A 24,440-nucleotide genomic window follows, 5' to 3' on the forward strand; every position below is an offset into this window, starting at 1 on the left:
CAATTGCCGTCCAAACGGTCGTATCGGATTTTCAAATGAAACATGATAGAAATTGGTACAAACTTATTTAATGTAAAAATCCCTACATCACAACTCAATTTACATATTATCGAATAACAAACAACTAAATACATATCTCACCAAACCTGCAGCTGGTGTCCGTGAATTCGGCCACCAAATCCTTGAATGGATCTGCGCTGCTATTCTCCAGTTTTTTGTCAACTACCACAGTCGTTCCGCTGAGTCGCATTGTAAAGCCTCTATAAGTATCATTACTTTTTATGTCTTGGAACAGAGCTAAGATCGCAGGGTCTATAGCGAAGGTTGAAGCCATGATGATTGATGAGTCGGTATATAGCGTTTAGACTGTGAGAAATGGTACAAATTTATGAATGCCGGGCGCTATTTAAAGACATGCAAATTGCTGCCTTTTTTCTTGGCTATGGGACGGCGCATGACCTATGCTGCCAGTACCCCGCCCAAATGCAGGCGTTTCCTGACTAGTGTGGAGCAACCATACGATCACTCTGATGCACTTTCGCTTTTCGGATGTTGCGTGGTGCTGTGTTGACATTTCCTTTTATTTTTTGCGCCTTGTTTGCAAATGGTAATGTTTTTGAACGTACACAAAAAAACATCAAAAAGGGAACAATGGCCAGCTCAAGACGGAAAAGCTTTACAGCCACCATTACTCTTTTATGCAGGTTTAGAAAAACAAACACTAAATTGACATTTCGCGACTTGTGCTGCGCTAATGTGTTTCTTGTGCTGCCATTGCCCATAGAGTTAACCAACATCACAATGTAGCGAACGAAATGGCACAAAATGCCTGAAAGCAGTATTTCCTTGGCTTTGCGTGGAAGTATTTCTGTCACCAGATGGTCTCATTGTCTAGCACATCTAGTGCAGTATATCTCCGTGTCTATAGTGGGCCGTGCCACATGACTACATGATATTGGAAACTAGGTATTTTTTATACTACTGTTGCTGCCAGGTATATTACAATTTAAAATAGACTGATCTTCCGACATAAAACTAACGTACTATATTCTTTCGACGTATCGCCTGCCATATGGCCATAAGACTTCATCTGGGTTTGGTACCGCATTTCAAACGTAAACCACACAACAACATTCAAAAACGCAAAAAAGAAAGAGAAAAGGGGACGTCAACACCGTTTACCAAATCACATGACGAAGGCAAAACAAGCACACTGTGGGAGGAGCAACAATTACAACATTGTTGAATATTGCCGGAAAATATACACTCTGTTCTTTGTTATTGACACATCCGCTGTTTTTGTGGAATATAGAGCATATAGATATTTTTTGTTCCAGGCGTAAAATGTTCGCCAACTGTTTCGGCGCAATCATTTTGCGATGCCTCAAATTATTGATTCGAATTGTGCGTTCATAGCATCGCGACTAGACAGGAAGCGTCTGCATTTTTTTGCAAAGCAGCAATTTACATGCCTTCAAATGTCGCCCGCATTATCGTACGCTCAATGACGGGTCAAAACTTTCCACTTCTAACACAACTCAGTTACACGATAAAACTTACCACTTCTAACACAGCTCAGTTACACGACAAAACTTTCCACTTCTAACACAACTCAGTTACACGATAAAACTTTCCACTTCTAGCACAACTCAGTTACACGATAAAACTTTCCACTTCTAACACAACTCAGTTACACGATAAAACTTTCCACTTCTAACACAACTCAGTTACACGATAAAACTTTCCACTTCTAACACAACTCAGTTACACGATAAAACTTTCCACTTCTAACACAACTCAGTTACACGATAAAACTTTCCACTTCTAACACAGCTCAGTTACACGACAAAACTTTCCACTTCTAACACAACTCAGTTAAACGACAAAACTTTCCACTTCTAACACAACTCAGTTACACGATAAAACTTTCCACTTCTAACACAACTCAGTTACACGATAAAACTTTCCACTTCTAACACAGCTCAGTTACACGACAAAACTTTCCACTTCTAACACAACTCAGTTACACGATAAAACTTTCCACTTCTAACACAACTCAGTTACACGACAAAACTTTCCACTTCTAACACAACTCAGTTACACGACAAAACTTTCCACTTCTAACACAACTCAGTTACACGACAAAACTTTCCACTTCTAACACAACTCAGTTACACGACAAAACTTTCCACTTCTAACACAACTCAGTTACACGACAAAACTTTCCACTTCTAACACAACTCAGTTACACGATAAAACTTTCCACTTCTAACACAGCTCAGTTACACGACAAAACTTTCCACTTCTAACACAACTCAGTTACACGACAAAACTTTCCACTTCTAACACAACTCAGTTACACGACAAAACTTTCCACTTCTAACACAACTCAGTTACACGACAAAACTTTCCACTTCTAACACAACTCAGTTACACGACATTACCATTTTTAATAAATATGACAATATCAATATCTGTCTATGGTAGGAATTACTCTGGACCTAGCTATCCCGCTCCTTTGTACACGGAAATGAAGTTGATGAGCGGCTATCGAGGCTTTGAGATGTTTGCCAGTAGAGAATATGTTAAAATAGAAAAAAACTTGACAACAGCAGCGCAAATCCTTTCCAGGACTTGTCGGATGAACTTTCCAAATACAACTTTAGGTTTTCTTTGGTTTTTATTTAGGAATAATTTTTCCTTCTTGTTTTTAAGTAAACCCTGTTTAATGCCCGGGCAAGTTGGCCAATGCCACGACTGCAAATCCAAATGCAGCTTTTCTTCACTAGTAGTTAAAGATTCTTGTATTATATCTTGGGCATTCGTTTTCAGTGTCATGTGCAAATTTGTTCTCATCTGTCGCGACGAGAAATGTAAGATATAAGGTACCGACAGAAGCGTAGGAACTTCTATAACGTCTGATTTGAAAAATAATCCTACATTAAAAAAAACAAATTCAATTTCACAACACTAATTTTTAAATAATATTGTTGTGTTGTGTGATATTAATGGCTGCTTCGCTGGAAAGGAAATTTAAAGAATTAAGTCGCTTCTCAAAACCACGCATTTTCCAAAGCTTGTTGTTAAAAGCATGATGGCAAGCAAATGTTTCGAATAGCATTTAAGCTGTTCAGTATCATTTTCTTGTTACTTTTTGACCTTTTACAGGTTAGCACTGTATAGCTTTGATCCACTTCTCAAGAGGAATAGGATTGCATGCAGGCATCTATTCGTAAAACTGTGTTGTTGCTAAAAAATAGCGATCACGACTGAAATTTTCCACTGACCAGAGTTACAAGATTTTTTGTTGTTTGCATTTGTTTAAGTCATTTTTACCCGGCCAACACGCCTTGAAATGAGTTTATATATTGACCGCGTTGGCTGAAGAGCCAGGCAGTTTTTGAGTTGTAACATTGAACTTTCATGCTGTCTCAATTGATTTTGACAAGGACGGCCGGCGGGCGTCGAGAGAGGCTGCGGGAAAACAAACGGACAGTTTCGGCAGAACAACAAATACTGAGCAGGGCTCGAATCAACAAGGAAAGAATGAAAACATGCGAAGTCGGCTGTAAGGAGAAAGTGGCTTTTACTTTAAGAAATTTGCTGCCACACCTATGGACTGATGCATTTATGCAATATGGCGCGAAATTAAGCGAGGTCGCCGAAGCAATCCTCTCATGCCTGAATCCCCTACAGGAAAAAAACGTTTTCGCGCTCGCCCGTCATTTTTAACGCCTTTGTTTTGTACTTTGTATCACATAATTTTGTGCAAAATTGAGAAGTAAGGCAAAAACGTCAAAAGCAAGAATCTTTTGGGAACAGGCTTACGGAGGAAATAAATGAAAACCTCTTCATTTTAGGTATGGTATTATGCTTGGTGCAGGGGCATTTATAGAAATGCATTTAAACGATACCATAGAAAATTGCGAAGGCAAACAAACGGAAGTTTGTTGGAAATGATCAATTTCCATCTAAGCATCAAATTCTGTATCATTTATTTCCTTCCCAGAAACAGACCTAGGAAACTGCTATGCTAAAACACGGCAACATTGCTGCCAAAACAAAACTGCAGTGTATCTTGATTAGAAAAAGTGTTTAAAAATTGTAAAATTCGCCTTTGAAAAATAAACCTAATCCCTTGAGTCAACTATGAAACTGAATAATACCAAGCAACATTTTTAGTGTATTAAGTGAACTGGTTAACAGCAAAAAAGCAATTCTAATGACAAGAAACTAAAATGGACAAGATTTAACCTTAATACGTTTAGAGCATGTGCGAACAATGAAATAAATGCAATATAACATATAATGAAATTTTGGGTATCCAGAACCCAAGGCCGTGATGCGTCATTGGCGGCTTCAAACTCACAAGACAAACCAGAAAAGCATTTCTTTATTGAATCCTTTGCTGCAGATATCAACATTTTGTCTTTAAACAAATCAGTTGTTACTTTATTGTGAGTTAGTGTTTGGTAGAATATGATTATGGTTGCATATGATTATGGGCTGTTGAGAAATATAGGCTACTGTGTTCCAGTGTCGCTCTTCACATCAAATATCTCACAACTTTCTACAATAAATAAACTTTCTATGGAAACAAATATGTGTCCACAGTTGTTGTGAAACACAATCACGTTGAAAAATAAATGTGTTTGATTGGCAACATCTTGATTAAACAAACTCAATTTGACTGTGACCCACTTTCACTTGGTGTCGCGGAATCACCTACCTGGCATGCTTTGTAGGCAAGTTTGAAAGCAACACCCCATATAAGGAAGTTCATGCATTTACTCGGACTTTGCAGCAATCACGTGTTTGTTGTTATTTTAAAGAAAAACAAAAGTTCACAAATAACAGAATTGTGAAGAAACGCAGATTCAACACAAAATCAACAAAGATCAGTTTCAACTAATGATGGAAAATGTTTACAAACACACGAAGTAAAAACACTCATATCAAACATTAAAGTGTGAAAATTACAGTTTGTATCGGACACAAAAATATAAAAAATCCTACAAAAATATAAAATAGTTTGGTTAAGTTGCACAAAACGATATCTTGGACAAAACCATTCATTTCAGCATCTTTGCCAGTGATCAATCTCAGTTAAATATCAACTACACCAAAATATAGAAACATATTAAACAGCAACAACAGTCGCCCAGTTAACTGGTTCGTCAAGATCAAAAGCATGTGTCCAGACATCTGAGGTTGGATCGTAAACTTCAACTGATGTGAGTCCTTCACCCCGGTTCCTATAAAACAAACATGATACAGTTTCATGAATCAGACACACAACAAACACAGGCAAGTTTTTCTACAACATTTTGTCGTCAGTATTTTATAAGTTTACTCACTAAACCGTTTGAAAACAAACAAAATAACGCACACTCGTGTAACTGGAATCGATAAAACGGGAAACAGTGGACTATAGTGACGTCATAATAGCAATTCTTACCATTCACCCACAACATAAATCCTCCCATCAATAACACAAGCAGAGTGATGGCAACGAGGGTTTAGGAGAGGAGAAACATATTTCCATTTGTTGACTCCAGGTTCGTATTCTTCAACTGTTCGCAGGGAGCCACGATCCCAACCTCCTGTCAGATTTAAAGTAAAACTTTTTATTGTTTTTAGGTTAATACTTTATAGTTATATCTACCAGTTTTTGTGTTTAGGATTCTTTTCAGGAAACTCCATTATATTTATCACGTGATACATTTACCGGTGACGAATATGGATTTGTATTTTATGAAATTTACACAAAAACCACTTCCTGTTAATTTTATTACTTAACTTTTCATCACTAACCAATTGCATAGATCTTCCCTTTAATTTCTTCACATGCGAAACGACATCTTGCTTCATTGAGAGAAGCGATTCTTGTGGAGGTTCCAACACGAACATCGCGGAATTCACATGATTGTAAGAGTTGTCCGCCATCATCCCATCCGCCCACAGAAACCAAAACATCTAAAGAAATTTCCAAATCGCTTGTGTTAATATTGATTGTGACGTCATATTACGATTATGTTGTAATGTTACGTAACAAGCAATGACGTAAGCTCTGCGTTTCTTAACGTAAAAATAAGAGATCAGATTTAAATCAATGTTTACAATAAAGTTAAGTAATATAACGGTTGATATGCATTCATCAAAGAACTCAGTAAATCTGCAAATAATTATTTTACACAATGCTGATTTTTTACTAAAAGTTCATGAAGTTGAGTGACGTCATCAGTAATTTGTGACCAAAGTGATTAAAAAGGTTTTACTTTGTAAAAAAAACACATAATTTTCCTGTAATTTTTGTAGGTTTAAGGTCAGTATTTCTCAATATTTTCATGTCACAGAATATTTCTGTCCAATTAAATTTCTATGACCTCAGGTTGAAGCAAACAGCTTGTGAGTTAACATGGAACATTTGTGTGGATTAAGTGAGTGAATATTGTTGGGGTGAAAAGTTTAAACTGACTGATTTACATCTGGGTCCAGTAATGGGATTATTCTTTCACACAAATGAACTCAAACATATTCTTACTGTCAATTGAACACATTCCATGTCCATATCTTGGTTGTAACATGTCAAAGCCTTTTCTCCATATGCCTTCATTGATGAAATAAAGTAAACTTGATGAAAATCGTTTGTTATCTCCACCTTGTCCCCCGGTCAGGTATATGACATCTACAACATGCATTTAATAAGATCCAGGTTGTGTAACAATTATCTAAACTATTGCTTTTTAGACTTTTTGACCTCAATTAAACGTTCACAATTACATTCCTCCTTCTTGACTAAATGCAGCAGTAATAAATGTAGTTTTGACAAGAAGTTTGGTTGAAGCACATTATGTAACTACACTGTAAATTTTACACTTCAAACTTAAATCGTTGGTGCCAAGTTTTCAGAATCACCGAAGGGGAAGGGGGGCAGCCCCACCGTGATGTCATAACCAATGTTGGCTTAATTGGGGAGTCTAAAATTTTGGGAATAATCCCTACATTTTTCAATGCTAAATTAAGCTTTACTTGGTTGAGCTTTAGAAAAGATGAAAATCTATGTTTGCGCTAATAACACCAAATGCCAGTTTGAGCTATGGCGGTTTGAGCAATTGGCATTACTTTATGCAAATCTCTAATGCAAGGTTTTGAGGTGGTACAAGCACTGTAGTTTTTCTTCTTCAGAAGGACTTCAATAAATTTGGTGTCACAAAATGATTAAATGCGTATTTATGTATTTAAGAAAATGTACAAACAAAAGCTGTTTTGCATACGGACTTGGCACTACTTAGTTTTTGTTGTAACGTTGCAAGAATGTTTACTTAAGTTACAGCAACCAACCTCCAACAACAGCAGATGCAGTAGAACTTCGACCTTCCAACAAATCAGTAATTTTTACCCAGTTTTTACTTTCCTCCAAATTCAACATCTCACAACTTTGTGTTGGACCATCTCCACCCATTACATAAACATTTTCACCAAATTTGGCTGAAGTTGATTTCACTCTGTCTGTGATCATTTTCTAAACAAATTTAGATGATGATGTAACAAATCATTAAGGCAAAGTGATTTACATAATTCACTAAATAACAGATAATGTCTATCTTAAAACCAGTGACACCAACACCAAAAGGTTTTGGCTCGAATATTGGTTGTGGTGTCATAAAATATTGCAGGAAAAAATGTAATAGAAGTAAGAAAAGTGCAGACAATATTGTTTTTATGTAATTTAGCTTAGAAACCAATATTGTGTAATTTGTTCCTGACAAATTGTGACGTTTGTAGTTTACTAAACATTTTATGTCCTGCATAATTTACTGCAGAGTTTTATTGCTTCCAGAAGCAAATACCAAGTATATGAAACAAACCCATGGTTAAATAAGCAAACCATATGACAGCAAGCAATGTACATACTGGGTAATGTTCATGCTGTTTTGTGGTAACATTCCATTTCATACAATCTCGTTTTGATTTATTGCCACCAATGAGAAGAAATCCTGACAAATCTGCAACATAAACATTACTTGTTATGGTTTTTGTTTGTGTAAAATAAATTCTTATGGTGATAACAATGGTAACATATTTCCTAATTTGACCAATACTAACTGTTTTTTAAATGAGTCTATTTTTAATGAAGATACTATTTGTAGGTTGTGGTCTTAAAGTGACATCAGTATTTCTAAATACTTGTTGGTGAAGCACATCTTTGCATACCAATCAGTGTATATTTAGGTAGGTATTCGATCACAGTCTAACATATAGTAACTACTTGGTTGTTTACTGTACCTAGACTTGCAGATGTCACACTATATTGTTGTGCATAGTCAAGTACTTGCCATGTGCAAAGGTTCAGTGAAGCTTAAAGTTATGGGAGAATAATTTCTATGAGGGTTGGTGTAAATATGGTGGATGTAACATATTGTTGTGAATATTGAACAAATCTTGCACCTTTTTTAATGGGACTTGCTTTTCCACTTGTTCCTGGTTCATCATATTGTTTTAATGCAGCATCCATAACTGCATTGCTGCACTCTAAGTTAATTCTTACAAGAGGCTGAAAATAGATGAATCTTTAGACTAATTACAAGCAAACTAACTTAAACAAATTTACTTCATTTTTAATTGTGGTTGCAACAAACTGAGTGGAAATAGATGAAAGATCAAGTTTTGAGAAAAGATTCACAAACAAATCCTCTCGATGGGAAGGATTGAAATTGACCCATCGAACCATTCCAGTAAAAACAGCTTCTTCCATCTACATTTAACAACTAATATGTAATAACAAAACAAGTAGTGATGTGTGAAAATCTTGGGAGTTGACAACATAGAAACGCCAAATCTAATATGCATTTTTGGAAGAAGTTTCAAACACAGAGTTTTTTGCACTAACAAAGTATTGATGATCAGCACAGCAATGTTTTAAGTGTCAGCTAAAAATATCCTGAATATTAGTTTAGACTTTTCTACAGAAAGCAAGTACATGTTTGAATATTATAAAGAGATTGCTGTCATCATTCATTGCATTTGTATCACATTCAACATTTTGTTCACATATTAGTTTTGTTTTTGTATTTTACTTTCACCTTGCAATACATCTTGCTGCCTTACACATGTAATGGAAAAATTATAGCCAGATAACCATGCATCAGGAATCAATGATAATTACCCCTTTGTTTCTCTGTTTGATGATTGCAGACATATCACCAACATCAAGTTGCATGAAATCATCATGTTGTACAACTGTTGCAATGTTATCAACAATCATTTGGTTTGTTTTCTTTTCCACATCAGCAAGATTGTATCGAGTTGCATAAGCTCTTAGCTTCAAACAATTGTCGGTTGAAATCATTTCAAGGATGACTCGACAACAAAATGACTTCAATTCTAAAAAAACAAACCATGTTATTCCAAATTTAATTGCAGATATTTCAGTTAAGTATGAATCGAACAATTAGTGATGTTCCCAGTTCCAAATTATCCGGCCCGGCCGGATCCGGATAGTTACCAATCAATTCCGGCCGGATAATTTGGATCCGGCAGTTTGTTAACACCGATTCGTGTATTTTATCGGTATGGCAAAAATGTTTGATTGCCAAACAGAATGCTATGTTAAGGTTAGCTTATCATGAGTGGAACAAATAAACGTGGGTATTTATTAATATGGTATAACACGTCACGAAAAACCTTAATAACAAATAACAGAAAAATCTTACGTCGGCGAGTATTACAGACTGGGTCCCAATAACGAGTAATTTGCGAAATGTTTGTGCGTTTTTAGGACGAAAATGCTTTCCCAACTATCCGGTAAAATTAAGTGTATTATCCGGCCGGGTCTGGGTATTGAAAATTGGTCAATATCCGGCCGGGTACGGGTACCTGGATCCGGCGCAACACATCACTACGAACAATATATGCCAGATATTGGCACCCAAAGCTGCTATTAGTGCTAAGAAATATCCTGGGTGGTAAATGATTTTTTTATGGCTTGTGGAAGCAAATGTTTAAATGTTGTGATGCTGAAACTTTTTATCAATGTGATGACTTAATACTTTTCTCTAGTAACCATGCTGTCTTACTTTAATACATTTTAAGAATGTTCAAATGGGATTTTGTTATCATTGTGGATGTATGGTTCACATAGCAATTAATATTTACAAAGCTTTCACGTCACCACTCTATAGACTAAGGTATGGAAGTCTACCCAGTGAGATTGTATAAGTTACACTGGTGTGCACAAACAAACTTCCAGACACTATGAATAGTCAAAACAGTGAGCATTGTCAATGGATCTAGATATGCAGGTTAATGCAAATATTGCTTGCCGGAGAGGGTCAACTATACAAAACCATTTACACAACTTTATCCAGTCATCCCATCAGAACAATATTTAAAGCAACCAATCCACCCCTTATATTCATTGCACACTCTAAAGGTATTAGGTACACCATGAATCCATGTTTGACACAACGACCATCCTGTACACCCACACAAGCACAATCAAGTTACGTCAGTCACTTACATCCTGCTGTTACAACATTTAATAAATGTCACATTAAGTTGGACGGACTAAAACCTGTTTTTCACACACTGAAACATGCGGAGCCACCTGGAATATGTTTGAGTGCTTATTACAAGGTGATACCACAGTACAAATTTTTGAGCAAAAACCATAATGCACAGTTGCTATTCATGAAGCAACCATCATAGAGTTTGGACAAATCCAATAGGCTTCATAGTTAGGTCTGAACATTTCCTTTTTGAGTTGAATTTTTGTGTCTTCACTGCATTCGACCAAGGGTTTCAATATGGTTCACTGCACAGTTTTAAAAATGAAAATTCTGCAGGACCAAAGACAATTATCCCTGTTTCTATTTTGTATATATACCTGTTTGTAGAAGTTGCAGAAAGTATTTGTGCCATTTTAAGGCATATTTATAAAAATGTTTCATTATCACTGTCAAACATTGTACAGAAGATTAAGATGATAACTCTCTTGGAATTTTCAAATTACGCTGGTTGTACAGGATGTGTTAAACCACCTAATCACATATGTGATGTTTGCATACCTTCCATCTGTGTATAATCAGCATCTTCCAACACTTCCAACACATTTGTCTCTGTTATTTCAATATCACCAGTGTAAATATAATCCAATACACTTTCCAGTCTTTTTGGTGGAATATTGTCAACCTTGATAAAATCTGAGCATTTCTCGCGCATCTGTAAGAAAACAAAGTTAATCAATCACAACAAACACAACCCACAACCAATCAAATATTTCTATACATGGAAATATTACATACTAAGTATTAAGTGTCAACATGTGTGAGGGAAAGTGGTTAAACATGATGGTGGCAAATGTTAAAATACAACAAATAATCTTCACATGGATGAAGAAATAATAAACAATTATACCATCAACAATGACAAGTGTTTTGTGTCACAAAACTCAGTTATGTCAGGATTATTAAGAAACATTGCATCTCCATATAATATTTCACATCAAATGTTGTCAGTCCGCAAGTGAAAAGTTTGAGAACCACTAAATGTTACATATATTCTTTATGTATGACATATTTAACAAATACCCAGTTTTGCATTTTGGTAAGATAATATTTTAACGTAGGACACTATTAATAACTGTAATAATATTACATAGCTGAAAATGACAGACAAATTGGTACAATGTCAGTGTTAAAGTTTTAATCAACAATGTTTTACAGCCACAGGTATGTGTTGATTTTATACTGGTCACCTACGTTTATTATTTCACGTCAAAAGGATTTCTTCTGGTGCGAAATGCCTACTTTTTAAAAATGTATATTTGTTGACAAAATATTTTAACCAAAGTCAAGACATTATTAATTACTGAGATGTTGTATATTGCTTTAAATTAGAGACAAATTGCTACTACTGCAGTGTATTATTTGTACGCGGTTGTGGCAAAAGTATTTAAAATGCCATTTCCTAAATGTGTAAAGCAATGTTTCAGTATAGTAAAATATTTTAAATACTTACCTCAACACCAAGTAAAGCATTAAAATAATCTGACATAGAACAAACAACAGCATCATGTATTGAATAGTTTTCTCCTTGGGAACAAAGTGTTCTGTTGCAAAATCGTTTTGTTTCTTTTCTGTCACTAAAACATCAATAGTTTAACTTCAGTAAATCTCCATAAACTAAACTTACTTGTTTAAAAAATTCATCACTTTCTGGTGATGCAAGTTTATTTCTTCTTGTGTTCGCTTCATGATGAAGACAAAAAGTTAAACTGACAGTGAATGAAATACAAACAATTATTATAAGTTTGAAGATATGTAATGTGTTTGCAAAACAGTAGCTATTGTTCTCTCCAACGTATTGTTATTTAACAAGTAAATATAAGAAATGCAATAAATCTTCCCTTTATTGAAAGTTCCATAAAAATGCCACTAACCCGATGTATATAAACGTATTTTAATACAATACTTGGTTGCTATGCACGACCGAACGTTGTTTCCATGGTTTCCATTAACATTAGTACACAGGGGAATCACCGATAAAGTTACATTGTTTTCCGCGCTTGAGTGATCACATGTGAAAACAATTTTAATCTGTTAGAAGTCAACTTTTATTTGTATTATCAATCATCTAACTTAATGTGGCATTTTTCAAGTGTTGCAAAATTTGAAGATAAGGTTTTCGCATTGGGTTGCACAGAAACGTATAAAGCAAACCATAGTAATTGTTTGTGGTAAGTGGTTGAATCCATTTTATTTTGTTATTGATGATGGTTTGTACATATCTTATCAACAAAACACACATAACCGAAGAAGTGGCTTGGCTCAACTATAGCAGAACCAAGATGGTTTTTTAACCGTTGAAAATATGTTTAGGTGAATGTGTTTGTGTGATTAACGGACACTCAGAAGTTGCCGTGTCGTTAGAATTTGATAATGACTCTCACCTGATATCAACATCAGCCAATAGCTGCATATTTGTATGAAATCTCAGCCACCGGGTGGCAGAAGACACACGTCAATAACCCAAATTATTGAACACTCCATCAGAGGTGTCAAATACATAATCGGATTTAAATAAAACTTCATATTTTGGGACGAACGATGATTTTAACGTTGATATCAACAACGAAATTTCAACGGAAACTCCTCCATCCAACGCCGATGATTTAATTTCGTTTGCCGACGATTTCGTGTCAGGAAGTCCATCGTCATTAACATTTGACAACTACGCAGGTTTGGAATTTAAACATTGCTTGTATGAAACTATATGTTGTCATTGTATTGATTTCATGTAAGTGTTGTTGCATAATACTTTTATCAAAAACAACAAAATTTTCTTTTACATTTCTTTGTCCTTTCAGACGCCGAACGGGGTTCAAAATCTGCTGAATCAATGTTGCCTGCGTGGGTGACTAAGCATTTATCAAGTGATGACTCAGCATTACTCAGCAGTAAACCTTCTCCAGCAATTGGAAAGTGGGGGGACAAACTTCACAAGGAAAAGGTTTCAGTTTTCAAATGTTTTCTTTCGATGCTTATTTGATATTTGGTTTCACGTTCACTTTATGATGATTTCTATGTTTCAAGTTGTCGTAAAAGCTTATTTCTTTGAAGATTTGTGAAGAAATTGAGAATCTTGCCCAGGTTCGAGATTTACTTTCCACTGTCAGTTCGTACGATGATGAGAGCGTGGTTTCAGAACTCTGTCATGATATTGATCTTGGTGAGTGTTGTATCAACTTTTATGATACCGTTTCACATGATGAACCTTCATTATGTGTAACCTTTGTTATGATACAGTTACATACGATTCACTCAAACAGAGCAAAAGTTTACATGAAAGCTTCTTGTGATGTAACAGTAGGTTAATCACAGATATATTTGCATCAACAATTATATTTTTATTCCAAGAAGAGAAAATTCATCCCCCAAGCGATGGAACTCCGGTGAACACCAATTTCTCCGATGAAGACGAAGAACACTTGTCATCCACGGAGGATCATCATCTTAACGCTACTTACACGAAAAACGATTTCATGAAACTCAAGAAAAATGAAAAACAAGAACTCGATTCAACTCAACTGAACAAGGAACTAAAAAACATCGATGATGAAGTTGGTGAAAAAAACTCAGATCGGATTTCACAAAATACAGAAACATTTGAAGTTTCCAACGATGATTTAATAGATGAAAAGGAAGTTTCCCAAACAAACTTTGCCGTCGTCTCAAAGATTTTGGATGAAAATGCTGCTTTGTGTAGAAAAATTGAAGAGGGTTTGGAACCGGTGGTTGTCGAACCAACAGTTTTTGCCCAAACTCCAGACATAACAAGCTCTTTTGAGCATGTCGATATTCGAGCACTAATATTTTCAAAGTCACCGAATAAACCTGCTACAAGGGCAAGAAAAGATGACTCCATCAATCACTTTGACACTTCTAAAGTTACGAACCAGGAAAATTCTGATGAAAATAAAATTGAAAAACATAAAACTGTGGAAACAGAGGAAGATCGATTGGAAAACATCACTGACATTTCAACACAAAATGAAAATTCCCAAGGAGAAAATCAAGGAATCAACTCAGATTTAAACCAAGCTGGTGAAAATCAAATCACGGAGTCACGATCGATCACAACACGGAATAAAGAAGAATTAACAAATACTTCATCTGAAAGTATGAAAAAAACGTATGTCTCAAAATCAGTTTTCAACATTTACTTGAGTCCCCGGCGGGAAATCCCCTCCAGCCCCTCTGTATCCAAGGAAGAAGAGTTGGATGTTGTTACATCCAGGCTGGTGGAGGAAGTGATCTCTGCTGCAGAATCCTCCTGTGATGAAGACTCTGAAGAGGAGGTTGCTGAAATGTCATCGGTTACAAGCAGCACAGCAAGCGAAGAGTTTAACAAACTTCCACCAACAAATAATGATGAACAAAACCATAAACCAGACGACAAAACTCACCTGAAGCAAAAAACTGAAACGTCAGTTGGTGGTGAAAGTGTTATTTCTATGCAGAATGGACACATGCTGTCACCTAGTGACAACAAAGATTGTTCTGTTGAGGAAACAAAAGAAAAACACGTTTCCGATGTTGTTGCTAAAGATGAACAAGTTATCGATAACATTGTATCAGAGGATGAAAATAATGAGACGTTGGTTGCCAATGACAACCTGAATAAGCCCCCAGATGAAGAAATATCTGAAAACAAAGAAAGTTCCTCCGTTCTGTTGACGCCAACCAGCAAGAAACAAGCAATACCTCCTGCGTTTGCCGAACTCCTCGATAGTTTACGGAAGAAAAGAACACTGAAACTCCCCATCAGTCCTCCGAAGACTCTTCAACTTAAAAAGAACTATGACCTGCCACATGGTGGTGCTGGAGAGTCTGGATATTCAACTGACGCAACTCTTAATTTCTTGGATAAAAATGGTGAATTTTGTTTGCGGGCCATGCACTTATTTAAAAGTTTTATTTATCGCCACGAGAACACATCCTAAAGTTCAAAAGCAAACCTGTGATGTGATTTGAAATGTTTTGTTGAAACTGATCAAGTTTAAACTGATTGTTGATAATTACCTGTAAGTATTTCTATGTTTGTGTTTACAGAGCAAAGTTTCGATAAAGATGAACTTGACCAAGAAACCAACAACAATTACATCAATGGTAACCATGGTGATGCAACATGTGAATGTGAAAAAGCAAGCGAGGATTTGTTAGCTGTTTTCAACCACGCGCAAGATGTTTACAACAAACAAAAGGTTACAAGTTCATCTTCTACATCAAACCTTGTAATTCTTAAGTATGGGAATCTCCCTGCAGTCTTTTGGGTAACAAATGCTTGGCATCTGATTTTTTTATTTTTCAGTATTGTTTTAACTCCTGTATGATCTTTTTAAGAGAAAAGTATTTTTTTCACAGTGCAATCCACTCAATGGAAATCATCATGGAGTGAAAAAACTTGCTGGAACATTCCGATCGATCCAGCAGAAGATATCTAACCTGAATCTTTCAACTCATATTTCTATGGAAAGTTTAAACGATGACTCGCCGGTTGTTTCCCTGTTGCGAGAATACTCCGATCGTTTGGTAGATATCGTTCACACCCAAGTCACCAGTGGAAAGGTTTTGGAAAACCAAACAGACACACTGTGATGTCATAATAGGTCTGTGACATCTTCAAGGAATTGTGTGATATCGGCATTGAGCTGTGATGTCATAATTGAACTGGTCAATGTAATTATGGTACTGTGTGAAGTTACAGAGGTACAGTGTGATGTCATTATTGAACTGTGTGATGTCATTATAGAACTGTGTGATGTCAATATGGAACTGTGTGATGTCACTATAGAGCTGTGTGATGTCATTATAGAACTGTGTGATGTCAATATGGAACTGTGTGATGTCATTATTGAGCTGTGTGATGTCATATAGTTTCATCCATTTATCAGTCAATATATTCAACTCTAATTTCTCTTTCTTCTTGAGTTGATTTTCCTATAGATTTATTCAATTGTTAATTTCAGATGGATATAGTATTATAATAACTGATTTTCTGATACTTGTGAACGAAGTAGGCGTTGATCTACCTCACAATCACATGTACCGACAACATGAAGATTCTTTCTTTCCTCTTGCTTATTTTCCAACATCTTTTTATGCCTTATTATATTTATGCAACATTATATGTTATATTTTCTTGGTACTTTTCATGTTTGTTGCACGTTCGAAAGCAGTTAATTGATGCAAGATTTTTCATTGAACTTTAAATATTGGTGCTTAATAATAAGATGAAGTAAATGAAAACAAAATTCATTTCGCTTCATTTTGTTGCGAAAAAATTTGCTTTACCTCCGAGTATCCCTGAGTCTTAATACTGAATTCTACAAATAAGTTGAATTCATGAATATTACACATTGTAAACTGGTATCACCTTCATTTATAACCAAGATTTGTTGTAAATGTGACTCAGGTTGAAATTAATATTGAGGTTGGATTGGGGAAGGCCATACTATAATGTGAATATATTTGCTGCCTGTATCTATTAGCAGTGCCTATTGTTGAATAAGTTCAATGTGTTTTTGTCCCCATGTGATAAAGTGTTATTGTGTAATGAACCTGAATCTGATGTCTTGCAAACAAAATTCTTTAAGCAAATCAATTGTTACTGTTACATCGCCACTAGTATGCTGTGTGTGTGTTTTCTATGTTGTGATTGTTTGACGTCATCTCAATGTGCCGTTGTTGCGTCACACGAACATTTGTCTTAGTGGAACACTGCTGCCTGCCACTGCTGTTGACTTGTTATTGTCTACCAGTGCTGCTGACCTATTGTAAATGTATTTTCTATTTGAATAGCCTATTGCATAAAGATAATTTAAGTGCCATTGTTTTCCGCTGACTGGTTGATCTGAAACCTCCCGAAATTTGTGACTCTGGTGCTATAATAATTCGGTAAGCAGAATTTGCTTATTTCTGTGTGTTTGTTTTTGGTCGCTAATTCTACAACTGTTTATGTAGAAACCGCAGCTCCGTCAGAATAAAGCGGATTTGTTAGTTTTCTTGGAAGAGGGTTGCGCGTTACGACTATTGTAGAAAACCCCCTGTTACACTGTCCGGGCGCAGGAGTCACGCCCACCCGCACTGCCAAGGGCAGCGTAACATCGTTTCGAATTATTGGATTTATTCTCAGCCATCGAATTATTTGGATTTATTCTCAGCCCGTTTTGAATTATTGGATTTATTCTCAGCCCGTTTTGAATTATTGGATTTAATCTCAGTCCGTTTCGAACTGTTTGGATTTATTACCATTGGGATTTATTACTATTTGAAATGTGTGATCCTGCTTCACCGTCTTCGTCTTCCACAGTCGAGGACCCGGCGGTTTTGCTAGTATCCAGCTGCGCGCACGCATGGCAACAATCTTGCCTGCATGTTGAAGAGTTAATGCTGAAAATTGACAACGCTGTTCTTGTTAAGGAATACCTGCCACAGCTGGAGAAGTGTTTTTCCGACCTGATTAATGCCTATGCGCCGCTTGCTGAAAACAGCGAAGAATTGGCTCTAGCAAGACAGGATTGCCAGCGCGCAAAACGTGAACTCGATTCTCGTGTTGCGGAGTGGTTTGCCAACGCCAAGAAGTCAACTGGGCGTCGGAAGACTATATCAAGCCGATCGTCGAGTTCACATGTTGACGTACATAGCTCTGTTTCCTCCACCTCCTCGATTATCCGTCAAAGAATAGCCGCTCGTGTTAAACTTCAATTGGCTCGGGTGTCACAGCGTCAAGTCAATGAAGATTCTGAACTTGCAAGGCGTCAAGCAGAACTTGATGCTGACCTTGCAAGGCGTCGAGCAGAACTTAATGCTGAACGAAGAAGAAAACAGGTCGACGATGAGGTTGAGATGGCCGAGGCTGAAGTACGTGCGTGGGAGGAAGAATCCATTGCTGGAGATCCCCTGCTGTGTGACCCAAGACATCCTCCCGTGACAAGTTCCTTTGTCGGGGGGCTTCGACCTGAGTTCAATAGTGCGCCGGTAATTGCTTACCAACCTGCTGTCCCTGTCGTACCACGGTCACACCCAACTTGCGTGGATACGAAGCCGTTTTTCCCGCAATCTGTCAGCGCACCCGTTGCTAAGTGATATCAAGGTCCTGATCCCTTTCCGTTGAACATACAGGATGTTGTCTCTCCGTCGCGTAGATACGTCCCAGAAGAGGACTTCATACAACAGCGAATCGTTTTGCCCCAGCCTGCGGTCAGAAAGTTTGATGGTGATCCGTTGAACTACTGGTCATTTGTTCGTGCTATTGAGTCCCATGTTCATAGCCGAACGAAGTCCCAAGATTCACGGCTAGTTTGTTTGTTGCAATTCTGCGAAGACTTCATTGCTGCCAAACTTGAGATCTACAGCAAGGATAAGATCTCAGGATACTCGAAAGCCCGTTCCCGACTTGAATACGATTACGGACAACCCCATATTATTGCCAACGCATGTGAACGTCGGCTCAAACAATTTCCGCCAGTCAAGCAAGGTCGACCAAAAGACCTGATGGAATTTTCTGACCTTTTAGAAAAGTGTCGCAGCTCACTCGAAGATATTGAGGAGTACGCGAGCTTGAACTCCTTGGATACGTTAAGACAGCTAATTCGAAAACTGCCGTTCCGGCTTCAAGAGAAGTGGATCGAACGTTCCGTTCAAGTGCTCGACGAGACTGGATCCCAAGCCGGATATCTCGCCTTTACAAATTTTGTCGTAGAGCGAGCGCGCATCGCCAACTCGTTGTTCGGTGTCGAGGCTGTCTACGAAAGCGTGCACGAAAAACCCGTCCCTGTTTCGGTAAAGAAGGGTCCTCGTGCTGCTGCGTACAACATCTCGTCGTCGACATCCAGTCAGCCTCGAAGTCAAAACCCACCTACTCCCGTTTCATGTGCGTGCTGTAACAAGCCTCACGACCTGTCCAAGTGCCCGAAATTCGACGGAATGTCTCCCCAGGATAGACGCGGGTTTGTTGTCACAAATGGATTGTGTTTTAAATGCCTTTGTTCAGGTCATCGTTGCGGGAAATGCACGATTCGCAAGCCATGCTCGGTACAAGGTTGCACTGGCACTTTTCACCACACAAAGTTGCATGGCGCCTTTCAGAAGAGGCGACCCGGCAAGATTACAGAGAACCCTGCCCCGAAGCCACCGCCGATAGAACAATCGGCAACGATAATGGAAGCTACAACGGACAACTGCGGAGTCTACCTCAACGTCGTTCCCGTAAAGGTCAGACACAACAACATCGAGGTAAATACGTACGCTTTTCTTGATCAAGGTTCTACGTCTACATTTTGCGAACAAGGTCTGATTGATAAACTTGGTCTGCAATCCAAGGATCGAAAGATTTGTCTGAGCACTCTGACAGATCAATCGCGAGTGTACCAAGGCTCCACTGTGTCCTTCACCGTCATGCCGCTTGATGACGGAGAGCCGTTGTTGTTGCCGGAAGTGCTGTCCATCGACAAAATTCCCGTGTCGCCGAATAGGATCCCTGATGCGAAGAAGCTTGCGGAGTTCAATCACCTCAAGGAGTTGCCCCTGCGTCGCCTGGAAGGGGGAACTGTGACGATACTGATCGGAGCCGATAACCCCGCAGCCTTCCACGTACAGTGTACACGTTCTGGACCGCAGGGGACACCTTGTGCTGTAAAGACATCTCTTGGCTGGTCACTCTTTGGTCCCGCACTTGGTTCGTCTGCAAGGAGCGAAGCACATGTCCGTTTTTTAAAGGTTGCACAAGTCATGTTCCAACGGGAATTAGAGTGTTTGTGGAAGAGCGACTTTGGCGACGGAACATCAGTATTCGACATACCCTCATCCAGGGAAGATCGAATTGTTTATGACACGATGAAGGCATCGGTGAAGCATCAAGATGGACATTTTGAGCTCCCATTACCTTGGAGACCTGGAATCGAAAAGTTGCCACCCAGCCGCCAGATGGCGGAAAAGCGGCTGGTCGGTTTGAAAAGACGATTGTCTAACAACGATGTTCTGCGAAAGGGATATGTAGACACGGTGCAAACGTACATATCCAAAGGATACGCCGAAGAAATTCCCGACAACAAGGTCGTGACAGACAATCGCATCTGGTACCTGCCTCACCACCCAGTATTTAACCCACACAAGCCTGACAAGCTTCGTGTGGTCTTTGATTGTGCTGCCCGAAGCAGAAGCGTCTCACTGAACGACGCACTGATGCAAGGTCCTGATTTTGTAAACAGTTTGGTTGGCGTGCTAACCCGTTTTCGCTGTCAGCCAGTTGCCTTGATTGCCGACATCGAGGCAATGTTCCACCAGGTTCGGGTGGAACCCCGTGATCGCGATGCACTTCGATTTCTCTGGTGGCCCGGTGGAGATCTGACCTGTACACCGACGCCTCACCGGATGAAAGTGCACTTATTTGGTGCAACGTCCTCTCCGAGTTGCGCCACCTTCTGTCTGAGGCAAACCGCAGATTTATTCGGTAAAAACTTTGATCCACAGGTTGAATCCGTTTTGCGGCGCAATTTTTATGTGGACGACTGCCTCGCATCCGTCAAGGATATAGAAACTGCTATCGCTGTTCGTCTTCGTTTGAAAGACCTGCTAGCCAGAGGAGGATTTCGCTTGACAAAGTGGCTCTCTAACGAACAGCGCGTTTTGGAGTCGGTTCCCGAAAACGATCGAGCAAAGGTTGTGAAATCGCGTTGCCTCGATGATGCTACGCAACAGAGGGTCCTTGGTGTTCAATGGTCTGTTGCGGAGGACGCATTTCGGTTCAAAGTCAAACCGCCGAGCAGGCCGCACACGCGTAGAGGAATCCTTTCATCTGTCAGTTCACTTTACGACCCTCTGGGTTTCGTATCTCCCGTGATTCTAAGGGCCAAGTTATTGCTGCAGGACTTGTGCAGAATGGAACTGAATTGGGATGACGGCATTCCGGAATTGATATCCGATAACTGGAAGAGGTGGCTTGCTGAGTTGCCTCACTTAAGCAATGTTGTCGTTCCACGTTGCTTCAGGTCTTCGGAACTGAAACCTCCATTGAAGTATCAACTGCATCATTTCGCTGACGCATCTAAGTATGCGTATGGCGCCGTGTCATATCTTCGCATCGAAGACGATCACAGGACAGTGATGTGTTCTTTTCTGATTGGAAAATCCCGACTTGCCCCGTTGAACACGAAGACGATCCCTCGACTGGAGCTCACCGCTGCTGTGCTCGCTGCGAGGTTGGATCGCCTCATGAGAAAGGAACTAGACTTGCCCATTGAAAGTTCAGTTTTCTGGAGTGATTCCACTGCTGTTCTGTTAAGCATTCGAAATGCAACCAAACGGTTTCCAGTTTTTGTCGCCAATCGCCTGGCAGAGATTGAGCGACTGACCGACATTACGAATTGGAAACACGTTCCTACAAAATTAAATCCCGCAGATGATGCCTCAAGAGGTCTACCCGCTGATGCCCTTGTCAATTCGAGTCGCTGGTTAAAAGGCCCAATGTTTCTCCTGGAGCCAGAAACCAACTGGCCGTCGCAACCGCCAAATGCTGCCGATGTTCCTGAGGAATTTAATCCGATGGGGAAGGCTGTAGCCTCCTGTACTGTTAACGTACATAAGCCGAAGCACCCCATGGATCGAATCATTGAACGTTACTCGTGCCTACATCGATTAAAGAAAGCCGTGGCCTGGTGGATGAGATTTAAGATGTTTTTGATACATCGAAGGAAATTATCAGTTGTCCCGTCAACTAACATTGGCTTGTCTGAGTTGAAGATCGCCGAGTTGGAACTTGTCAAGTACGAGCAGCGGAAAAGTTTTGCTTCACTTCTCTCCGCATTAAGTGGAAATTCTCGACTGAAAAAGACTGACTGCAGTCGTTCTGTGTACAAGTTAAACCCTGTTCTGGTTGATCAAGTGCTCCGTGTTGGTGGACGTTTAGACAAAGCGCCGATAAGTTTCAACGCGAGACATCCTGCAATCATGCCCCATTCTTCGCATTTGACTGACCTATTAATCCTGGCCCATCATGAAAGAGTTGGACACTCCGGGATGGGACACACCTGGACTTCAGTTCGACAAGACTACTGGATCATCAAGGGCGGTGTTGCCGTACGGCGCGTGCTTGGAAAATGTCTGTCTTGTCGACGCCGCAATGCTCAACCGGGTCGGCAGATGATGGCCGATCTGCCGTCGGCTCGCTTGGGAATCGCTGAACCTCCGTTCTCCAATGTCGGAATTGACTATTTCGGTCCTTTTCTGGTGAAGCAGGGTCGCAGCGAAGTGAAACGTTACGGTTGCGTATTCACCTGCCTTACAATCCGTGCCGTTCATCTGGAAGTTGCCCACAGTCTGTCTACTGATTCGTTCATAGCTGCCCTTCGTCGTTTCATTGGGAGACGCGGAGCACCAAAGCATATCTTCAGCGACAATGGCACAAATTTTGTTGGTGCCGAGAAAATACTGAGAGAGTCGTTGCAAGCATGGAACCAGCTTCAAATCTCTGAATTTCTGCTTCAGAAACAGACGTCGTGGTCATTCAACCCTCCTGCTGCAAGCCACATGGGTGGCGTTTGGGAACGTATGATTCGTTCTGTTCGTCGGATCATGTCCTCGCTTGCTGGTTCCCAGGTGATGTCTGATGAAGTCTTGGAGACCTTGTTTGTGGAAGCTGAATCCATAATCAACTCAAGACCCCTTGTCCCGGTGACATTTGATCATAGGGACGAAGAACCGCTGACCCCGAATCATCTCCTGCTGATGAGAGGATCGCCCAACCTGCCTCCGACGATTGCAGAGAAAAAGGATTGCTATACAAGACGGCGTTGGCGTCAGGTGCAGTTTCTCGCTGACCATTTCTGGAAGAGGTTCATGAGAGAATACCTGCCGGTTATCACTGCTCGTCCCAAGTGGCATGATTCTCATCGCAACTTTAAGAAAAATGATGTCGTCCTACTTGTGTGCGAATCTGAGTGCCGTTCAAAATGGGCGATCGGTCGAATCATTGAGACGTACCCCGATGAAAATGGAAAAGTTCGCATTGTGCTCGTTCGGACGAGCAGCGGTGTCTTTCGGCGCCCTATCACAAAACTGTGTCGCATCGTTGATTCTGATGAGACCTCCTCAACCTTTCCGAGCGATGTCAGCTCGGTTTGCTAGATGAACTCCGGGTAACTGCTCGGTCTTCTGAAGATACCTTCGTACACTGATTTTTTGCCGCGGTGCGCACGATATTGGCGATGTGTTTGTAAAAATGTTTCATGTTATTCCCACATTTTGGGGGGGAGTGTTACATCGCCACTAGTATGCTGTGTGTGTGTTTTCTATGTTGTGATTGTTTGACGTCATCTCAATGTGCCGTTGTTGCGTCACACGAACATTTGTCTTAGTGGAACACTGCTGCCTGCCACTGCTGTTGACTTGTTATTGTCTACCAGTGCTGCTGACCTATTGTAAATGTATTTTCTATTTGAATAGCCTATTGCATAAAGATAATTTAAGTGCCATTGTTTTCCGCTGACTGGTTGATCTGAAACCTCCCGAAATTTGTGACTCTGGTGCTATAATAATTCGGTAAGCAGAATTTGCTTATTTCTGTGTGTTTGTTTTTGGTCGCTAATTCTACAACTGTTTATGTAGAAACCGCAGCTCCGTCAGAATAAAGCGGATTTGTTAGTTTTCTTGGAAGAGGGTTGCGCGTTACGACTATTGTAGAAAACCCCCTGTTACACTGTCCGGGCGCAGGAGTCACGCCCACCCGCACTGCCAAGGGCAGCGTAACAGTTACTTTATTATGAGTTAGTGTTTGGTTGCATATGATTATGGTTTAACATGGTTGAGAAATAAACTGTGTTCCAGTGTCGCTCTTCACATCAAATATCTCACAACTTTCTACAATAAATAAACTTTCCA

The 24,440-nt window shown here is 39.4% G+C and overlaps 3 protein-coding genes across 3 annotated transcripts; 2 read left to right on the top strand and 1 right to left on the bottom strand.

The window, feature by feature from the left end:
* Nucleotides 1–2,785: 2,785 nt before the first annotated feature.
* LOC145914783 (kelch-like protein 7) lies at nucleotides 2,786–11,481 on the bottom strand. Its single transcript, XM_083002631.1, has 11 exons — nucleotides 11,419–11,481; nucleotides 11,070–11,223; nucleotides 9,170–9,387; nucleotides 8,615–8,758; nucleotides 8,452–8,557; nucleotides 7,918–8,009; nucleotides 7,345–7,525; nucleotides 6,545–6,688; nucleotides 5,815–5,976; nucleotides 5,459–5,603; nucleotides 2,786–2,936 (listed from the first exon to the last, which is right to left on the bottom strand). The coding sequence occupies exons 1-11, from the start codon at nucleotides 11,479–11,481 to the stop codon at nucleotides 2,786–2,788; spliced, it is 1,560 nt and encodes a 519-aa protein (XP_082858757.1).
* A 1,506-nt stretch (nucleotides 11,482–12,987) lies between these two features.
* LOC145914792 (uncharacterized) lies at nucleotides 12,988–17,133 on the top strand. Its single transcript, XM_083002643.1, has 6 exons — nucleotides 12,988–13,057; nucleotides 13,370–13,512; nucleotides 13,623–13,731; nucleotides 13,920–15,437; nucleotides 15,615–15,766; nucleotides 15,927–17,133. Exons 1-6 carry the CDS (start codon nucleotides 12,988–12,990, stop codon nucleotides 16,158–16,160), a joined length of 2,226 nt encoding a protein of 741 aa, XP_082858769.1. The 3' UTR covers nucleotides 16,161–17,133.
* Nucleotides 17,134–17,837: 704 nt separating this feature from the next.
* LOC145914862 (uncharacterized) lies at nucleotides 17,838–23,687 on the top strand. Its single transcript, XM_083002688.1, is given in 1 exon segment — nucleotides 17,838–23,687. A coding segment is annotated over 1 exon segment (5,850 nt).
* The last annotated feature ends 753 nt before the right edge of the window (nucleotides 23,688–24,440 follow it).

This window comes from Ascidia mentula, chromosome 1 (assembly GCF_947561715.1).
Source record: "Ascidia mentula chromosome 1, kaAscMent1.1, whole genome shotgun sequence".
Taxonomy (NCBI): domain Eukaryota; kingdom Metazoa; phylum Chordata; class Ascidiacea; order Phlebobranchia; family Ascidiidae; genus Ascidia; species Ascidia mentula.